Genomic DNA, 20,183 nt, shown 5'->3' on the forward strand with positions numbered 1-20,183 from the left:
ACCCCAGCGGGGAGGCGAGTAGAGGCTGAGCCACCGTTTTGAGCCGACTTACCGGAGAGCGGGTCTGAGGCTGGGTGTTCATCGCCTGCGGGGCCTGGGGGTACACCAGCGTGGTGGGCGCGGCGTTCTGTCCCGCCGGGTAGGGAGCCTGCCGCAGAGAAGAGAAAGCAACGTTGGCAAGCGACGGGAGCCGGGATTTCCTTCCACCCCGCCCCGCAAGGACCCCGACCGGCACCTAGCCGCCTCCCGGACCCTGGGTTCCATCCGGGCACGAGAGGAAGGAGATTGGAAGGCAGTAGAAAAAGGAAGAGTTGGGAAAGTCCTGGAGCCTTTCAATCCCCTGAATTCCAGACAAATCCCCGCCCCTCCGCCCCACCCGGGGCAGGCTGAGTTTCCTGAAGGGAGTCTTCCAGGCAAGCTGGGAACTCTTTTGCCTGGTTGTCCCTGGCCTGCCTTTCCTGCTCGCCTCCCCGTCTCCAGGGTGTCGTGACGCCACATTCGACGTTAAGACAGGAGGAATCATAGATGGGCAAGAGAAGAGCCACCCCCACCCACCCGCTGCCCAAAGCACCTCAGCAGACAAAGAGAACCGGGAGCCAACTCTTCCAAAGAGCCGCTAGGTCAAGGGTCTTCACACTTGGCCCTTTTAGGAGGCTGGTGGACTTCCCAACTCCCAGAATACCTCCGCCAGGCACATTCTGGGAGCTGAAGTCCGCAAGTCATCCAAGGGCCACGTTTGAAGAGCCCTGAGCTGGGTCGACGAGAGCAAGAGCGGGCGACCACAAAAAACGCCTCCCATGTTTTGATGTTGCGGAGACTCGTCACGTCGGAAGGTGCGGTTCAGCCGAGTCTCTTAGACCGGGCCATCCCGCGCGTGAAGCAAATTAGCCGTCAGTCTTGGGGCATCCCCCATTCTTTTGCGACTGCCCACTAAACCCCAAACACTCATCCAACCCCGCTCCGCCTCGGCTGTTATCGACACGCCGCAGTGTGCATCTCTCAGGCAGGAGCCAATTCCCCTGCGCTGTCGTCTCTCCTCCTGGAAGCAGAAGCTGTGCCCTGGGGAGTGGGCGGGAGATCCCTCAGCCAAGACTAGGATGCCATCCAAAGGAGAGCCCTGTGCTACTTAGGGGAGGCAGGAAGGAAAACCTCGGGATGCTGGTCTCAAAAGCAGGCAGCAGGCAGAAGCAGCTCATCCTGGTTTTTTGTTTTGATTTTTTTGTGTGTGTGTTCATTCCCGGAGCGGCACCCCGGAACGTTGCAGCCCTCTGGCCGCGCTCCCCGCTTTGGACCGTCCTCGTTTGCAAAGAAGCGCTCGTCGAAGGAAGATCATTGGGAACAAAGGGGGAAAGTGGGATTCGGGCCCAGCCGTGCGCCCGGTGGCGTCTGCCTCTGGAGAGAGGACAGAAATTCAGGATTGCATTTATTAAAAAGAAAGAAAGAAAGAGAAAGAAGCTCGTGGCACCTGAGTGTTAAACGTCCAAGAGAGGAACCCCCCCACGTGCTTCAGGTGCCCAGGAATTTTCCCATTGTAGCGCCCTCCTCTGGCTCAAGACAGGAAAGGGAAAAAAGGAACTATTTTGATCGGCTTCCCAAACTAGTTGATCCCTACTCACTAGGCCCGCTGGGCAACAAGATCTGCTTCCCACCCCGCGCTCCTAGCTGGGCTGGAAATAAACAACAGACGTACTCTGTTGCATCACTCTGTCCGTGTGTGTGTGTGTGTGTGTGTGTGTGTGTATTTCAAAATGCCGAGTCACAGGCAGCCCTTTCGTTTCCAATTCTCAACAGCATCAGCGTGACGGAAATGCCCGCTCTGGGGTGCCAGAAGTCCCCTGTCCAGTGCCCCCCACCCCTCCAAAAAAGACATCCTCCTTACAATATTTGACTGACTCACAAGCGGGCCCCCGCTGACTCATCCTCAGCTCCGGCCTGCCTGAGCAGGCGCACAACGGGCTGGGGCTGGACAAGGCCAAGGGCTGTGCGCTTGCGAAGCCCGCATTCGCGCAGCATCTTGGGATTTTAATTCTGCCGTCGACGAGCGCATGAAGTCCCCGGACCACGGCGCCTTACTTCTTTTCAGGAAGCCGGCCGGCGGTGATCCAGGCTGCTGAAACAGCTCAATTCACAAAAGGAAGGTTTTCGCGCAGCCGGGCCAAGCTGCTGCCAAAACAGCTGGCTCCAAGAGCATCATCCATCACCACGCTCTGGGATGACGCCCTCTGCGCTAAAAGCCCCTCCAAGCCTCTCCGTTCTCCGCCGGGAAGCTCCGATGGCTATTTATGGGAACGAAAGCCCGTCCCTGCCTCCCTTTCCAAGGATAAAAAGCCCGACCAAATCTCAGCAAGCGTTACTTTTCAGGTCATCCTCAGGGACGTGAGAAGACCGCAACCGAGTCCTGGATGCGAACCTTTCCCAATGGCCTGGGAAGCGCAGAGGAGGCGCGGGGCTTCCCTAGAGGGGGTCTCTCTTGCGTGTGTGTGGGGGGGGGGGGAAATTTACCCCTTTTCTGCCGTATTGTGAATGAAATCAGCTTTCTCCTCCCACGAGGTTTTCTAAATTTTAAGACGAATAATTTTGAGGAGGGAGAAGAGCACAAGCGCCGGATTACGTTACGTAGATTTGCCTTTCGGAGCAGAGGTTGCTAAAACTTTGGTCAGGGCTCTCTGTAAAAAAATCTCCAGCAACTTAGGGAGAAGGGGAGAGGAAGCCAAATAAATACATAAAATAAATAAATCTGGACTGGGCTTGCCTAAGGCCTGGCAGGACAGCCATCCAAACGTGCTCTGGGTTTTGAGCCCACTTTTATCCACAGAAGCCTGACGTGAGTCTACAAGGTTTCAGATTTAAAACGATTACAAGCAAACCGTGGACTCCCTAGATTTATTCCTGGGGGGGGAGGGAAGGCTGCACTTTCCCCCCCACCTAACTCTGACTTAGAGCAATTCCCAGGGGAAGAGCGTTCTCTGTGGGCACGCCGGCCCTATGGAGCCAACTTCCCACGGAACTTAGGACTGCCCCCGACCTTCGCTCATTTCGTCGGGACCTGAAAACGTGGCTCTTCGAGCTGTCTGGCCCAGGCTGAGGGGTTTTAATTTTTTATTGGGTTTTAGTTTTAAATTTCGGGGACTTTCAAATTAATTCATTGTTTTAACTGACTTTAATTTTTGTATGTTATGCTTTTAATTTTCCCTGTAAACCGCCCTGAGTCCTACGGGAATAGGGCGGTATATAAATTTAATAAAATAAATAAATAAAATAAATAAATTAGCGAAGCTGACAATCTCAAAGGCTCTTTTTCCTTCACGAGGGAACACAGAGAAAGGCACAGAGGGCCTGACACAGAGGGCGGCGGAGGAATGTGCCAGATTTCTGCAGAAAGCTGGGCCACAAACCATTTAGCAAGGCAGGGGGGTGGCCTATTTTTTCATCCAGAAGTTGAAAACTCCCACCACGGACCACCACCTCCGGCATTCCTGCCAGCTCCCGATCAGCAATAAAGGCCGCTGGACCTTGCCTCACCAAATTACCAAAGCCTCCCTGCCATGACTGGTGGAGCAGTGGGCTAATGCCTCCTTAAGTAACGCCAGCTGCCTGCAATTATTGCAGGCAGGTTCGCATCCCACAAGGCTCAAGGTTGACTCAGCCTTCCATCCTTCCGAGGTAGGTAACATGAGGACCTAGATTGTTGGGGGCAATAAGCTGACTTTGTAAAAAATGCCGCTGGTTGGGGGGTGGGGAAAGCCCTAATAAGAGCAGGCATATACATAGAATGAAGGCTATTGCTAAGCACATTTGATTTGTGCTTAGATTGTAAGCCGCCCTGAGTCTTCGGAGAAGGGCGGGATATAAATGGGATTAAAATAAATAAAAATAAAAATAAAATGACTTTAGGCAAGCCACCACAGACAGTTGGCAACTCTTTGAGGAAGCGGCTTCGAAAAAAAGCAGCTGAAATCCCAACGCTCCAGACAAGACCATCGTTTCCCGGGGTTTGGAAACGGACTTAAAACAAGCAGGCTTCTCCCCCCCCCCCCCCCCCCGTTGCTCCTGACCGCCAAGAAAGCAGCTCTCCGTCGGCGCAACGGATCCCTGCCGCCGACTGGGCGGCGAGGTGGGAAATCTGCTTGTGTTTTCTGGAATGGCGGGGATGGGATGAAGCACACCAAAGTTCCAGAGAAGGCATTTTTTCCTTCTCCCCTTCCTCGGAGATCTCCCCAAAATGGGGGGGAAAGCTGTGAAGGACGGCCCCCTGGTGTCCATCGGTCCTAGAGAGCGCACAGAGACGATGGACACATAACCCTGGATTCCTCCAGGCCATTCTTAAGGCCAGGCTCCTTCTCCATCTTCCTAAGGGCCGTCTTTTGGGGGGCAGCCAATGGGGTTTGCGCCCTCAACTCCTTCCCCGGCTGCGGAGACGTCAGCAAAACGCTTCCTTCGCCTTCCACCCTCCGAACCGAGGCCGGCGGGAGCAACGGAGAAGCCACCCCAGGCCTAGCGGAGGCACTGAACGAACAGCCCTCGCCTGGGACACTTACCGCCAGAGGCCGGGAAACGCAACCAGCCCCCCTCCCCTCTTTTGCGGAGAAAGCACTGCCCCTGCTCGGGATTGCCCCCCCACTCCCCTCTTTTGCGGAGAAAGCACCGCCCCTGCTCGGAATTCTGCATTCTGAATTCTGGACTTTGAGAGATCCCAAGGCCGAGCAGCAGCACGGCGTGAAATTCCCCCCCCCCGGAGGGGGACCGGATGCCTCCAGCCCAAAAATGGCAACCTGCCCTCCAGGTCCAAGAAGTTATGTGGCCTGCATGAACTTTTTTCTCCCCCCCCCGCCACCACCCCCCCCGGCGTGTCTGCAAGGAGGGGCCCTGCGTGTCAACACGACGACCCGAGCCAGGCTGGTCCAGCGGACATCACTGGACCTTTTTTTTTTTTTCTTTTTTCTTTTCCTCTTGTGACTCACCATCCCACATCCCAGAATCCTTTGCACCAGTTCCCTTGGATCTTCAAAAAGACTGCTGGCTCTTGGGTGGGGTGGAAAACTTCTGTCCCTCCTCCCTCCTGGCTGCTGGAGCGAGAGTGAAAGAGAGTGACAGAGTGAGAGAGAGAGGGGAGGGGAGGAATGCAACAGGGGACAGAGAGAGAGAAAGAGAGAGAGAGAGAGAGAGAGAGAGCGCAAGAGGGGCAGAAGGAAGGCGGGCAACGGAGGCAACGCATCCTCTCCCCTCCGATCGCTCGGCAGGATCTGGGAGGGGAGGGGGCTGCGTGCCCTGGGGGAGGGTCTCTCCTTCTCCCTCTCGCCAAACTACGAAGCACAAAGAGCAAATTCAGCTTTTCCAGCAACCGTCATCTTCCTCCTCCTCAGACCTGGGAACGATCCCGGCACAGGGCTGGCGGCTTTCTAGTTAACACGAACCCACAGCGGGGGGGGGGGGGGGGGACGGGACTCCGCGGCTATTCCTCCCCGCCCCCGCCCGCTTTCCTTCGGACCCTAGGCGCCAGGCTCAACTCCGCCACCGCCACCCCCGAATAATCCCCACCTAGAGGAAGCCCGGTTTGTCTCTAAACTGCTTGGGGGAAAAGGCCATTTCCAATAGCCCCCCCCCCATTGGCAGCCTCTTTTCTCCAAGAAGCCATCCAGGTGGTAAGTGAGCGAGTGTGTGTGTGAATGTGTGTGCATGTGTGTGTGTGTATGTGAGAGAGAGAGAGAGAAAGGGGCAACTCGAGGTGCTGAGACAGGCCATCCTTTGGACAGAGCACATAAATCCTCTCCAGAGAAAGGGCAAAGGGTCGGCAAGGGGGAGAGACCCCCCGCAGCCGACTGAGACAAAAGGGGGCTCAGAAACTCCTGCCTGCGATCGACTCCCCCCCCCGAAAAAAAGCATCCGCAACGTGAACGGGCACTTGACTTTAAGGCCGATAAAGGCGCGTCAATTTCTCCTCCGGTGCATTTAGGGAAAGTAATCCTAGAGAGAAAGCAGTGGGACCCATACGTCCAACCGCTCTTGAGCTGGCCCCCCACAACTGCGGGGCAAGCAGTGACCCCCCGACACGGGAAGGGAAGGAGGGGGCGGGGGGGGGCGGGGGAAGGAGAGAGAGAAAGGCAAGATTAAACCATCATTTGGACCAAGGAAGAAGAAGAAGCGCCCTTGCTGACAAAAACCCACCAGCTGACGGTTGGGGCAGGCCTGCGCGAGGGCCAGGGCTGCCCGCTTGTCTCAGATTAAAACCCAACGGAGGCCAGGAGCCAAGCGGATTGACCTCCCCAAGGGTGGGCCAGGAGAAACGAAATTAAGGGGAAGAGATTTGGGGGCTCAAGAGGCTTGTGCAAGATTGGGGGAGGGGGCGCCTAGCTTTTCTTCGGGGAGCTCAGAAGCCGCCTCCGAGAGCCGGGTGGTCACAAACGCAGCCAGGGAGGACGACTCCGTTGGGCACGGTGGCCGGCCCGGGACGTTCTCAGGAGCTTCTGCGCTTTTGCTTCAAGAGGCACAAGGCTAAACTACCTCCCTTCTTTCTTTCGCACTTGTCTATCTGTCCTAGCGGCCTGCCAGGCCCACCGCTGCCGGGTTCGGACGTTAAACAACGCCCCCAGCCCTACCCCCAAAAAAGGCAAACACCCCCCCCCCACGCGAGCAATGGCCACAGTGGGAGACAAAAGCCTTCTCGGGCCTGCACGACATCAATCCCAATCTTCTGGCCTCGTCTAGCGAAAAGGGCCCCAAACGCCGGCTGGAGCGGTTAAAACCCATCCGAGGGGGTGGGGTGGGGGATCTGTGTTCGAGACCAGCCATCCTGGTCTCGAATACTCGGTGCCGCCTCCAGCTTCCATTTAACCAAAGTGGCTACTGCTCCCTTTTCAAGGCGCTGCGGTCTCGCCTTGCCACCGCGTCCCTCCCTTCCCTCAGCACTTTCGCTTGCCTTTTGGGGGGGGGGAGGAGAGAAGATGGTTTCTGACAGGAGGAGAAAGTTAACGGGGAGGGAGGGAGGGCGGGCGGGCAGAGAGGGGGAATCGAACCATCATCTGTTCGCCGAAAGGAAGCCTCGAAGGAAGCAAGCTTGGGAAGGGCGATGGAAGGGCGAAATGGCCCCCCCTAAGCAATCCAGCCGTGGTCAGGGGGGGTCCTCTCCTTCAGCCCCGACCCTGGCCATTTAAGAGGAGCAGCACCCTGTCCCCCACCCCTTCTCCTGTGCCCAGCTTGACATTCCCCCCCCTCTCTCCACACACACACACACACACATTTTGGAGAAGTAGTCTCAGATCCCTGACCGAGAAGTCTTACCTGGCTGAGACCTGGGGAGGAGGCATGCCCGGGGGGAGTGGCGGCAAGGGCTGGATGCCCCTTGCTTATTTCATGAGCAGAGTAAGGGGAAGGGGCCGGAGGGCCTGGCTGCCTCGCCACCTGCGTAACCTGCAAGGAGATAATCTGTTAGCCGAAGCCAAAGAGGCGTAAAAAAAAAAAACAACGGAAAAGAAAGCAAGCAGCTCCGGGCGGCGGTCACGTAGGCTCCTCGGAGCAGCTATAAACCGCCGTACTGGACTTGACTCCAAAGAGGATCCGGGGCTGCCAAGGTCCCGTTCGATCCTAGAAAGAAGAGGGGGGGGCAGATCCTTAATTCCCCCCCCCCTTTGTTTCTTCTGGAGATAAGAGAAAAAAGAGCTTGGAGAGGGCTGGGAATTTCCACAAAGGAAGAGAGAGCCACCGGCCACTGCTAGGAACAGGGAGGCCGGCCCACCCGGGTGGGGAGAGGAAAGTTGAGCCACTCGCGCGGGAAGCCTGGCTAAACCGAAGACCGAAGATGATCCGCGATCAAAAGCAAGGCTTAAGATAAAAAGGCGCCCTCTAATTAACGCCTCGGCTTCAAAGGCAACTGGGCAACGTGGGCTCTAAAGAGGACAAAGCGCCAGATTACCATCTTGCTTTGATGGGAGAAAGCGGGCTCTGTTTCTGTGTGTGTGTGTGTGTGTGTGTGTGTGTGTGTGTGTGTGTGTGGTGTCTCACCTTCTTTTCATTTCCACGCGCCATGCCTAACTGCGTGCACCCTTAGGCGGCCTTCCATTCTCAATTTTTTTTAAAAAAAATCAACGATGGTTTTACTTTCTATCTGCAAGCCGCAATCATGTTTTAATTCACTTTTCCAGGAGAGAGAGAGAGAGAGAGAGAGAGAGAGAAAGAGAGAGAGTGCGCTTCCTCCGTTTGGGAAAGGCTGGCTATTAGCCAAAACCAAAACCAAACCCCCCCCCCAACCCAACCGGTGAGCACTACCTACAAGATAATCCCACCCTTTCCTGCAAATAAATAGGGTGAGCTTTCAAACAACTAGGCTGGTCTCTGGACGTGAAGCGGTCAGGAAAGCTGTGCTGATTTATTATTATTTTTTTTTAAGGATCCACACAGATATGCCCATTTCCCCCATCAGCAGTTTCGCTTCATCCACTCTAAGAAAAGTATTAATGGGGGGGGGGGACACAACTGTTGGCAATTATGCTTCCTCCCAACCCAGTTCGTTTCCTTGCCCCGATGCTGATACCCTACTTTAAAATGCCCCATTCCTCCAGGCTCACCGACGGCTGGCAGCAAAATGGATTGGCCTCCTGACCCACATCTCTCACGGGGGGGAAAAAAAGGGACCGTGGGTGGAGCAGCCTTCCTAATTCTCATCCGGGGTGGGAACGGACTCTTCCTGCAAGGAGGAACCCGGGCCTGACTGGAGGCTTCTCCCCTGCGCTTGGAGGTCTGCCCCAATAGGACCCTGGGTTCAAGAGGAGGACGGGCATTCTTCCTCCGACGGCTCTAGCCTCCCAACTGGGCCTCTTCCAGAACTCAAAACCTGATCCGAGCCCCCAAAGACCGTTCTCTTTTGCACAGCTCATTCCTTATTCGGCCCAAAGGAATCCAGTTCGGAGGCACATCCCGACGACTAGAGGGAGCCCAGAAAACAGGTCGTCCGAACCAGGCCCGGCTCTCCCAAAAGTTGGGAGGGCCAGCGAGCCAGAGGAGGCGAGCGTTTCCAAGCCCATCGTCCGCTTGACAAAGCCTCCGATTCTGAATTGCTCTCCCGTCTTTTGTCAGCGCTTATAAACGTTTGCGAACATTTCCACCCCCCCCCCGGGAGTCTGAGCTTTATGTAAAGGGAAACGCTATGCCCAGCTCGGGAGAAGGCCTATCCTGTGAGCCCGCCGAGCGTCAAGAACCGCAGCGGGTTACGCCAGACATTCCTCATTCTCTGCAAAAGGGAAGGTGAGGCTCGTCTCGGTCATCAAGAGCATTTCCACACACACCCTTCCAAAAAAAAAAGCAAGCTCTTGGCAAAAGCTGCTCGTGCGTTCTCCTTACCGTGCTGTAGACAGCCGAGACGGTGGGAGTGAAGATCCGATCCTCCAAGGGCTGTTGTACGGGACCCCGGGGGATTCTGCGAGACAACAAGTTAAGGAAGGGAAAAAAAGAAAGAAAGAAAAAAAACACCCCCCCCTCACAAAACCTGAAAGAAAAATATGTTTTGCGCAAACGACCTTTCTCTCCAAACGAAGCCTGCCTCTTAAAATCAGGAGAAGCCAACAGCCACAAACTGACATTCGCACGGGAGGCTTAGTGCAGACAAGAGTCCCTGCTTATTAGGTCGACGGGACAGGAGGAAGTCACAACCGTCGTGAAAGTGAAAACCTGACATGTTATTTGTCAGGCAACACAGCCGGCCTCCCTTTTCAGCGGCCGGAGGACACGTTTGGCCAAGGGCACGGAAACGGAGCGTGCGTTTCCTCCCTGGCGCTTTCCACTTAACTGTCCTTTTGTCCTCCTAACAGTTCCGGGAAGCAGAATTAACTTAATAAGCTGACAAAGGTGCCATTAAACCCGTTGCCCCAGATAAAAACCAAGGGAAAGTGCTGTTACAATCCAGAATATGCCCTTTGAGGATTCTTGTCAATGCCCTAGGTTAGAAAAATAACCCTAGTTGCGTGCCCGGCTGAGGGATTCTGGGAGTTGAAGTCCACAAGTCGTCAAAGGGCCGAGTTGGAAGACCCCTGGGCTACAGCAACACACAAGGCTTCGATCGGTCAACACACAAGGCTTCGATCGGTCTCTGGCTAAGCTGCACCCTACATGAGGAATAGACATTCGTTCTTTTCAAAAGCACCAAGGTTTTCTTGTCCTAATATCAAAATCGTCCTTTCGGCTAACACATTTATTTATTTGGGAGAAGCCTCCAAGCTAAAAAGTATAATCGACAGCCCCCCAAAGGGGAAGACGAATGTTCCCCACAGCTACCCGCGACTGCTCCGTCTCAGAAAAAAAAAAAGAGAGGGCCGCGGGCGCAACAAAACTAACACAACCACAAACCTTGCGGCATTCACGACCCCTCAAGTTGCGGGGATTAAAATCCTTCGCTTTCCAAACCGTTTGAAGCCATGACCCTTTTTTGTCTACCCACGCTTACGACTGTGGCAGCATCCCCCGTGATCGCGTCATTGAAATTCAAACGCTTGGCGATGGCAACCGCTTCGTATTTATGACCGCTGCCGTGTCCCTGGATCCCCTTTTGCAACCTTGCGAACCAGCGAAGTCAATGGGGGGGGGGGGGGAAGCCCGGATTCCCTTAGCGACGGTGTTACTAATTTAACAATCACAGCGATTCACCTGACACAAAGCGGCAAGGAAAGTCGTAAAAATGGAGCCAAACTCACTGGACCAGTTTCTCGCCGAGCAGCAGAAATTCTGGGGCTCGACTGCGGTCGTAAGTTGAGGTCTACCGGTACACATAAGCTTCCTAAAGCTCCATGTCAATCAGGGCCCATCTACAAAGCTCCCTTGTGGTACCGCCCGCAGGCCAACCTGGACGAATAAACAAGTTTCTAAGACTTTCAGAATAGGGCCATTTGCACCGGGCCGTCCCAGAAAGAGTCCAAGCACCAGCCAAGGCAATTTTCTCAGATTCTGCTAGGACTCAGCTCTTTTATCAGCGTTCGCAGACAAGCCTTCCCAAGAAGGCTGCCTGGGACAGCTGTTGTGAACACAACTGAGAGAGCAATGTCGCAATCTGAGGCACGCAACGCCTCTCGGCAGGCAGAGAAAACACTCTTTTCGCTTCTCCAATTTGTAGGCCCTTTGAAGTGCGGGGAAAAAATAACAATAATAATAATAACCGTGCAGGTTTTCGATGGGGCATTAATCCGCGCATTCCACGTCTAAAATATAAACAAGAGACAGGAGAAAGACGCCAAAAGCCTTGACAAACTCACCTCACGCCCATTGCCCCGTAGAGAGGTTGGACGTGTTGTGCGTCGAGAAACCACTTCCTGACGGACCCGGGGTCTCAGTTGGCAAGCTTTCCTCCATCAGCGTGAGGTCCGTTTGCCCCCCAAACAATCCCGCAGGATTTTCAGCTGATTCGGGGGAAAAACCCCGTTACGAGCCACAGGTCCTTGGCTAAAACTGCAGTTCCGACTTTTGACCGGAAACCTGAGAGCTAACCAACAGGCATAACAGAGGTCTTCAAAATAAAATTAAAAAAAGCCCCGTCATGTGACATGTCATATCACGGAAAGGAGCCAGTGACACAGCAAAACACGTGTGCTCTGCATTTTGAAACTCGAGACGCATGACACCAATACGTAAGATTCGTGAGCTCAGAAAATGAAGTAAACAAAAGAGACGTTTCCCCACCACCACCCAGGACCTCTATTATATCCTTCCTCGACTCACGACAACTTGACGACAACATTTCTGCGGCTAAGGGAGCCATGTGTTAAGGGAGGCTTGCCCCATTTTGCCACCTGTCTTGCCACAGCTGACTCGTATTTACGACGGTCGATCCCTTTTGCAACCTTCGGACAAGCCAAGTCGAAGGGGAGCCCTGACTCGTTTTAACAACCGCGTTATTGATTTAAGAACACGGTTGTTAAAAGTGAGACTGGCTTCCCCATTGACTTTGCTCGCCAGGTCGCCAAAGGGGGGGGGGGAAATCGCGTGACCCCGGGACGCTGCGACCGTCGTAAATGTGAGTCAGCTGTCAAGCGTCCGAATGTAAATCGGGTGATCATCACGGGGATGCTGGAAAGGCCGTAAGTGCGAAAAAACGGTCCTGTCCCTTTTTCCAGTGGCGTTGTTAACTTCGAACGGCCATTAAGCGAACTGCTGTAAGTCGAGGACTATCCATTTCCCCCCCGTTTCCTCCTTGAGGAGCAATCCTGCCACTTGTCATCCGGCTTCCTCGCTCGCTCACCGCTTGAAAGCGACATCTATTCCGCAAAGCCCTTCCCGGGGATACTAACCAACTTTCGCTACCGCAATCGTCCAAACTGGGAGGGAGGGCCAGGATAAGCCAGATTCGCTTCCCCCACCGCGTTTACTAACTTAACAACTATATCGTTTCGCTTAACAACCGGGGCAAGAAAGGCCGTAAAATAAGGCCATACAAATTCACTTAACGAATGCTTCGCTTAGCAACAAAACTTTGGGCTCAGTCGTGGGTGCCAGCTGAGGACGACTAGTAACTTTTGGAGAGTGAAAAAAAGAAAAAGTTTGAGAAACAGCTCTGGCGAGAAAAGCTTTCGTGGTTTCTGCACCCGTTGTTTTTTTTTTTCCCTCCCTTCCTTCCCTTTGCTACTAAACCTGGGCTGTTCGTTTCCAAATCCTAAGCCTTCATCTGCACCGGTCACCCTGCCAGCACCCTTCACCTTCTCAGAAGCCTTTGCAACCCCGTCACAACGCCTGGGACGCCCTGCGGGAGGAGGAAAGCAACGATTCAGATCATCCCGCCAGCCCTTGGTTCACAGCTGAGGATCCACGCTACGCTTACCGTCCGGGGGGGGGGGGGGGTGTGCTACAGACTATATAGAGGCCAACGGGCCTCCGTGGCCACAGCAGGCCAGGAGCCCGCCCGTGTGGCGGAGGAGTCAGCAATGCTGCGCCCGTGGCTTTGCCAGAAAAAGCCGCTTCGAAGGTGCCAGGATGAGGGCCACGACCTCAAGAACTGAGGGGTGTCTCCATCCCTCGGCTATCTTTCCTCTGCCCTGCTCGGCCCCAGAAAAAGGCACGTGGCCCAGAGTTTGGAGAGCCGCTTCGGACAGCACGAAAGTTCTGGCCAGACCGAGTTGCCTTCATTCAGGTTTGCTTATTGCTTATTTATTTTTATTTTTATTTTAATCCCATTTATATCCCGCCCTTCTCCAAAGACTCAGGGCGGCTTACAATCTAAGCACAAATCAAATGTGCTTAGCAATAGCCTTCAACCTTGGTTAGCTTTGCTGTGGCTTAACTGAGCGTGCAAATTCAGAAACATAAATTAAACATTTTGAGCGAACAAGCCCTCGCGCGGCTTTTGAATTATTTATTTATTTTAATCCCATTTATATCCCGCCCTTCTCCGAAGACTCAGGGCGGCTTACAATCTAAAGCACAAATCAATGTGCTTAGCAGTAGCCTTCATTCTATGTATATGTCTGCTTGTTAGGGCTTTCACACAAACCCCAAGCGGCATTATTACAAAGTCAGCTTAATTGCCCCCAACAATCTGGGTCCTCATTTTACCTACCTGGGAAGGATGGAAGGCTGAGTCAACCTTGAGCCTGGTGGGACTCGAACCTGCACTAATGGCAGGCAGCTGGTGTTACTTAAGGAGGCATTAGCCCACTGCTCCACCAAGGCTCTTTAGGCATCCGGTCACTGATTTATCGCTTCAAGGACCGTCGACCTTCTTGGTAATGGCGGATTTTAGACTTTTTAAGCATTTTTTTTTGTTTTTGGTGAAATGTTCTAGGCCCCTCTAGGAAGAAAGGGTGGTGGGACTGTTAACGAAAACAGCTTTAACGACAGGAATTCCGCAGACGGATGAGGCCCTCAGCTTTATCCTTGCTTGCCCTGTGCTGCACCCTTGCGAGCACACCAAGGAGCGCCTCACTCGGAAAGGAGGGCGAGAGAATTTAATACAGAGCGAGGGGGTCCTTTCTACTCTCCGAGCTCGCTTGGTTTCTCCCAGACGTTTCATGAACTTCTAAAAGGGGCTAGGGTGAACGTCTACCAGGAAACAAGCAAGCTCAGAAGAGCGCCAAGGAGCCCTCATTTCAATCCTGCAATCCTACAAATATGCCATCAAGGCACGGCGCAAGTATTCCGTGGGAAATTAACCCAACCAATCCAGGACTGTCTGAAGGCCAGCAGTGGGCTGCTTCCATCCAGACGCCGTTTCCGGGACAGCTTCTTCAGGAGGTGGGCCCACCAAAGCGACCGGCTTCCCTTAAATTCAGAGGGGAACGGCTTGTACTACGCTAGCGTGAGCTCCAGCCCGGCCGAATCCAGCATCTTTGAAGCGTGCTGGAATTACAACTCGCCTTCCTCCCAACTTTGACAAGTTGACCGGGATGGAAAAGATGCGGTGTTGCCTTGGCATGGCTGCCACCGGCTCCCGAGGGATAACTGCTGGAGCCACTGGACATCCCACCCCCAGGCAGACCTTCTCCAAGCGGTCACTTGAAGCCACGGCCTTCCCCACTCCGATGGGGCCAGGACTTCCCCTCCAGCCAGGGAATGTATCTTCCCAAGAGCCACTGGGACTGCTTGAGCAGGAACAATCGGACTAAGAACCGGGAAGAGAAGCCGGGAGCATTAACAAAAGCCAAAGCCTGAAAGAGCCCTTTGTTCCTCCGGCCGCTGCCAGCCTTCTGAATGGCGGAGCAGAGCCAAAAGGAACCAGGAGGAAGAGGAGGAAGAGGAAGGGACCAACTGGTGGCTCTTTAAGGGACGTCTCCTCGGCTGCCAAGCGGCAAGGCAGGAAAAGACCTCTGCAGGAGCCACACACTGCCCACCACAGAGCCAGAAACAGCCATTGTCTATGTGCCAGCCCGGCTGAAAGGAACGTGGCCCGGCTCCGGCACCACCGGGGAAATGCGAGGAAGGCAGCCCCTTAGCCCCAGAGCTCCAGATGTGGCCAGCAACTGGCCAGAAACCCAAGGCAAGCACTCTGGGCAGACGAATCTTTCTTTACCCCTCGGACCAGCTTTTATTCCGGCCTTTTTCTGACCCGATAATTAAGACTCTGCCTTGTGGTGGTGCCCTTTTAACGAACAGCCAGCCTCATTCAACCATCCGGCTTACACCGACCACAGGAGGGGGAGAGGGGGGGGGGGAGACGACGACTAAACAGCCAACGAATGTCACTTCATCCACCTGCAACTCTTCTTGGCGGCAACCGAGACATTTAATTCCAGGAAAATGCAAAAGGTCTCAGAGAAGCCCGTGCTCGTTGCTATCAATATTTTGTGCCCCGGGGAAACCCCTTTTCAAACCTAGATTCCTGCGGTCGCGTGAGTGCACCGCAAATTCTCTGTACCCAGCGAAAAGTGACTTCGTAGAATATCGCTCGCTGGAAGGCATGGCCCGAAAAAAACCCACAACAACCTACTGTAAACAAATAGACGTGTTGCGATTCTACTCCCGAAAATCTAATTTGATCACCAGCAGGAATTTTGCAAAGAGGTTTTCACTTCTGGCCCGTTTTTTTTAAAAAAAAACCATTGAAAATGAAGCCCAGGTAGTCGTTGTGTGGCTTGACCTCAAGAAATCAAGGTTAACAAAAGTTAATCCGGCAAAATTAAGCCAGAAATTTAAAACCAAAACCAAGAACATTAGTCAAAAAAGGAGCATAACCTGAGAACTTAAAATAAGAGCAATAATCTTTTTTTTTCCCTAAATGGGCAACATAAAGCAGCAACATAGCACAGCAGCTCCAAAGTACCAGTGCCAACTGATAGTTGGGAGACAACGGCTCGAAATGAAAAGAGACGGCTTCTCGCTTACAACCGAAGGAGGAAGATATTAAAACGTTCTGCACCCATCAATGGAAAACCGTCTCTGTGGTGGATCTGTTGCTATGCAAACACTGGCTGTCGTCTGGTGGTTTAGAACGCTTGCAAAATTTCACGCATCCGATTCATTGTTGGAAAGCGGAGTGAATGGCTCCATTGAGCCTACAATACTCTGGAAGGCCTCTCCCCCATGCCGAGGTTGAGCGTAAGGTGTTATTGCATGCAGGACTCTTAAACCAGAATGTAGTTGGATTGTGTGGATGAAGTCCCCTTTGAACAATGTGCTGACTGATGGGCGGCGAGAGAATTCTTCCACCCAGGGTGCACACCGAGGGCGGTTTCGCAGAGAAGGAAGCTAGCAGCCCGTCTGCTAAGCTGAACCATCCATGCAACTAAACCAGCTACGCAACCAGTTCCCTCCAACTTCATAAAACCACACAAAGTTATCGCAAAGAACTTCTTGTGACATGCTTCCTCATCGCTATCACACACAAAAAAAAAGGTCCAGGAAAGAATGAAAGAACTTGGCATCTTGCTTCTGAAGTAACAATATTTACTTTAGATACCATGTGTCTCTGTGTGCTATCAACTCAAAAACGTTCCAGCAAGATCATGGCCAATATGGAAAAGATAAAAATCCTTGTAGGGTCGTGTCTAAGACCCCCTCGTGGTAATTGCAAAGGACTCCACGATTGAGAGAAACCAGCATAACGTTCCAAAGGACGACTCCACAATCCAGGCGCGCGCGCAGGGGGGGGGGGGCTAGCATTAATCCTGAGAAACTTGACGCCCTTTCGTTCATTTCACTCCACTGAGCAGGCTGCGTATTTGAGGATTAATTCAATCGATCAATCAATACATAAAATCAAAACAAAAGGAGGAAACGTCGAAAGTCGAAAAGAAAGACTGCTCCGTTTTAGTCCAAACTGGAAACTCCTCCAGCAAGAATTTGTTTATTTATTGAACAAAATGTTGGCACTTCCTTTATTTAGGAAACTTTTATCCAGTGAACTGCAACTAAAGACGCAAAGCATCTAACAAAAATCCCAACAGTCTTATCAATAAATAGTAATAAAAAAAAAAGAACGTTTTGCAGCGCGGACTTTCTGGGAGAGAGGCCATTTCACAGATGCCACCACCAAGGCCTAGCGCTGGTTTTCAAAAGCGTCAGCAGCTCATCTTGGGGCCAAACTCTTTCCAGCTCTATAAATAACACATTGGGAATGGGAAGGAACGTTGTGGCCGGCTCGGTCACTGCAAGGGGAGCTAGCCGGTCTCTGCTTCACACAACCATCCTTGCTGCTGCATCCGACGGGTTAAGAAGAAGCCAAAAGCCTCCCCTTCCCCTTTTTATGCCTTGGTGACAAAGTCACCCATCCATCCAGGCCGCCAGCAAGCGAGGTTCCCTCCTAGGATCAAGCCAAACGGACAGCAGCTCCGGCGTACGACTCCTTCACGTACCGAGGGTTACAAGCCACGGTCCCTGCGTTAAAAGTGCCACGAAGGTGAACCCGTAACTTGCGTCAACTCGGTTATCAGGAATGGGACGGAGGAAGTCCAGCCCCGCCGTTTTGCATTTCCCCGCCAAGAAAGGCGCTGCTGCCTTAAAGGAAGCAAGGGGGCAATTTCTCAGCGCGCCGTCTCTTTCTACGGAAACGTCTCCCAACTTGAGACCGGTCTCTGCTCGTACAACTCACACCAGAGGGGTCTTCTGGGCTTGGGACTGGCTCTCAAGGCCCCGAAGAACCTCCCCAAACGGCGCATTTATCCTGCTGATGCCGGCAAACCAGCCGCCAACCTTGCCTTCAGCCCTCCCGTGGAAGGTCGCACCCAGAGCTGCTCTCCGAGTTCACCTGTCTTTTTCTACAGCCCGTTCGCTCCTTCAGTAGCTCACGCTATCTCCTTTTGAGAAGGTTTTTGGGGTCTTGGCTGCCTTCCTTCTCTTTCGGGTTTTTTTCCCTCGCTTTCCCCCTCCTGCAGCCTGCACGTGTGCCTGAGTTTCTCTCCGCTGCTGTATACGTTTCCAATCCCCCCCCCCAAAAAAGAAAAAGCCAGATCAGCTGTACCGACCGTCGTTGCAGTGGAGAGAAACTTCCTCAGACGCTTCTGCAGCGGTTCATAGAAGGGAGAGGGGTGGCCCGCAACGTATGACATCCCCAATGTTACATGAACAGGACCAGAAAGCTGAAAGCTTTCTGCGTTGCAAACCAACTTCACGTAGCTTCTTCCTCTTCTGGGAACGCAGAAACGAAACCTGCCACCGGGATGGCTGGGCAGGCCGCCGGGACTCTGCTAAACGCCGTGTGCCAGCAGCGTATGACGGCACCAGCCGAGCAGGGAGCAGATATCTTTGCTGGCCCTTCCAGCTGCCCGAAAAGCGCCTTTTGCTTCCTAATGTGTGCCACAGCAAACCACACTGGGGGGGGAAGGGGGGGGAAGCTTATCCATCCTCCATTTCCTCCACGCCCAACGCTGCTTCCTGTCTTCCCTTGGCCACAGAAAGCACCTGGAAAGCAAAAAATGGAGACGGGACTACAGAACTCAAGAACTCTGCTCCAGAAGAGGGAAAGAAATCTCATCTCTCCATTGAATACAACTCTCTCTCTCGGGGGCTAGAAGGAATCGACTCAGTGCCCCCACCCCTCCCCAGCCCTAGCCCGATATACCCCCCCCACACACACACTGCTAACTGGGTTTAGCTCTTCACAAAAGCGTTTTTACCCGCCTGATTCGGTCAAGCCCGTCGCGCAAAGAGAACCTTTGCAAATGAACCAATGAGGAAAGTTTGGATGCAAACCGCCAAGTGAAATTCAGAAGCAGGGCACGCAGCCAACTGTCACGACGCAGGTCTCCACACCGAGGCTTTACTCTTCAAGCTAGTCCTTGCCTTGGCTTGGGAAAAGAGTCAACTCGACCAGTCCAGAGTCTTCACTGCAAGCAGGGATCAAGCCTCAACTGAATTCAACACGGGGCAAAAGCAGCAGCGGGTTTAATACGGGTCGGTGCTGCAAAGTTCAAAGTTCTTCTGCTTTTCCTTTCCTGTTGACCATTGCTGACTTACCAGATTCACACCTCGTATCCCAAGGCAAATCAAGGAAATAAATTTAGGTTACAGTGCCGGGCTAAATGTTTTTTTAGCAGCCATTCCAGGCTTCTTGTTCTCAAACTGATCGAATGATCTTTTCACGAGTGAGACCTCAAAAGGCGTCTGGAAGCTTTTTTTCCCCCCGCAACTCAGAGCCGCCTAAAGTCATTTGCTGAGATGGGCAGCAGTAGAAATTATATAAATAAAAATGAATAAAATGTGTTTTATTAATATGTTGGGGTTTTTTGGGGGGCGTGGTGGTTCATTTGATAGAATTTAAATTGGGGTGAGACAGAAAAGGAGGGGGGAGACAGGTTGGTTATGCAGATTGTCCATGAGACAGTACCTTGTCAATTTACAAGTACCTTCATCTGATGAAGGGGGGACGTTGTGGCTCAGTGGGTTAGGACGCGGAGCTTGTCGATCAGAAGGTCGGCAGTCTGGCGGGTCGAATCCCGAGTGCCGTGTAGCAGAGTGAGCGCCCGTTACTCGTCCCAGCTTCTGCCAACCTAGCAGTTCGAAAGCAGGTAAAAATGCAAGTAGAAAAATAGGGACCACTACGGTGGGAAGGGAACAGCGTTCCGTGCGCCTTTGGCGTCCAGTCATGCCGGCCACATGACCACGGAGACGTCCTCGGACAAGCGCTGGCTCTTCGGCTTTGAAACGGAGATGAGCACCGGCCCCTAGAGTTGGAAACGACTAGCACGTGTGTGCGGGGGAACCTTTACCTTCATCTGATGAAGCTCCCAGAAGCCTTTTGGTAAAATACATTAGTCAGAAAAAGTACGATCAAACTCCTGATTTTCGCCATCACATACATGCTAACATTTCCTACAATGCCTATGTGTGGGTATTGGCCATCTTTCCAAGCCGTACTATCTTCACCTTCACTGGTGCTGGGAAATATACATTTAATCCTTATTACAAAAAAACCACAATACTGCGAAATCACTTTCTACTCCTAGACCAAAAAAAAAATCCCAGATGCCAACTAAGTCCTGGAACACAAAAGCATCTTTCCACAACTTTAAAATGCGTTATCACAAAATCCAAGTGAGTTAAACAGAGAAACTCCAGCAAAAAAAAAAAAATGCCCACTGTCATTCATCGCAAGCCGCCCAAAGCTAATTTTACGTATATAGCAACCACGCTTAAAAATGGGCTGCCAGCCTACACAGTCCTTTTGTAGAAAAAAAGATTCTGGGGAAATTCAAAGGTTAGGGTTCAACCTGTACTACACTGAGTGAACTGTTGGATGAAGGTAAACCAAGGGAGAATGAAACATCCTGTCCTTAGTTGAA

At 52.8% G+C, this 20,183-nt stretch overlaps 1 protein-coding gene across 18 annotated transcripts in view; it reads right to left on the minus strand.

The window, feature by feature from the left end:
* EIF4G3 (eukaryotic translation initiation factor 4 gamma 3) overlaps positions 1-20,183 on the minus strand; it is a 48,409-nt gene that overhangs the window by 26,095 nt on the left and 2,131 nt on the right. For 12 of the 18 annotated variants that reach the window (XR_014494010.1, XM_083375756.1, XM_083375754.1 and 9 more), the window contains exons 2-5: positions 9,334-9,409; positions 7,279-7,407; positions 4,962-5,066; positions 53-148 (exon numbers count right to left, since the gene is read on the minus strand). Coding sequence is in view for 17 of the 18 variants with exons in the window: in XM_083375756.1 (XP_083231882.1) it covers positions 53-148; positions 4,962-5,066; positions 7,279-7,407; positions 9,334-9,409 (406 nt within the window). In the remaining variant the exon portion in view is untranslated. Of the gene's footprint in view, positions 1-52; positions 149-4,961; positions 5,067-7,278; positions 7,408-9,333; positions 9,410-11,234; positions 11,472-20,183 lie in introns of those variants that run through there. The other 6 variants (XM_083375750.1, XM_083375761.1, XM_083375748.1 and 3 more) reach the window with 3 other exon arrangements.

Source organism: Vipera ursinii (assembly GCF_947247035.1).
Source record: "Vipera ursinii genome assembly, chromosome: 17".
In the NCBI taxonomy this organism is placed as follows: domain Eukaryota; kingdom Metazoa; phylum Chordata; class Lepidosauria; order Squamata; family Viperidae; genus Vipera; species Vipera ursinii.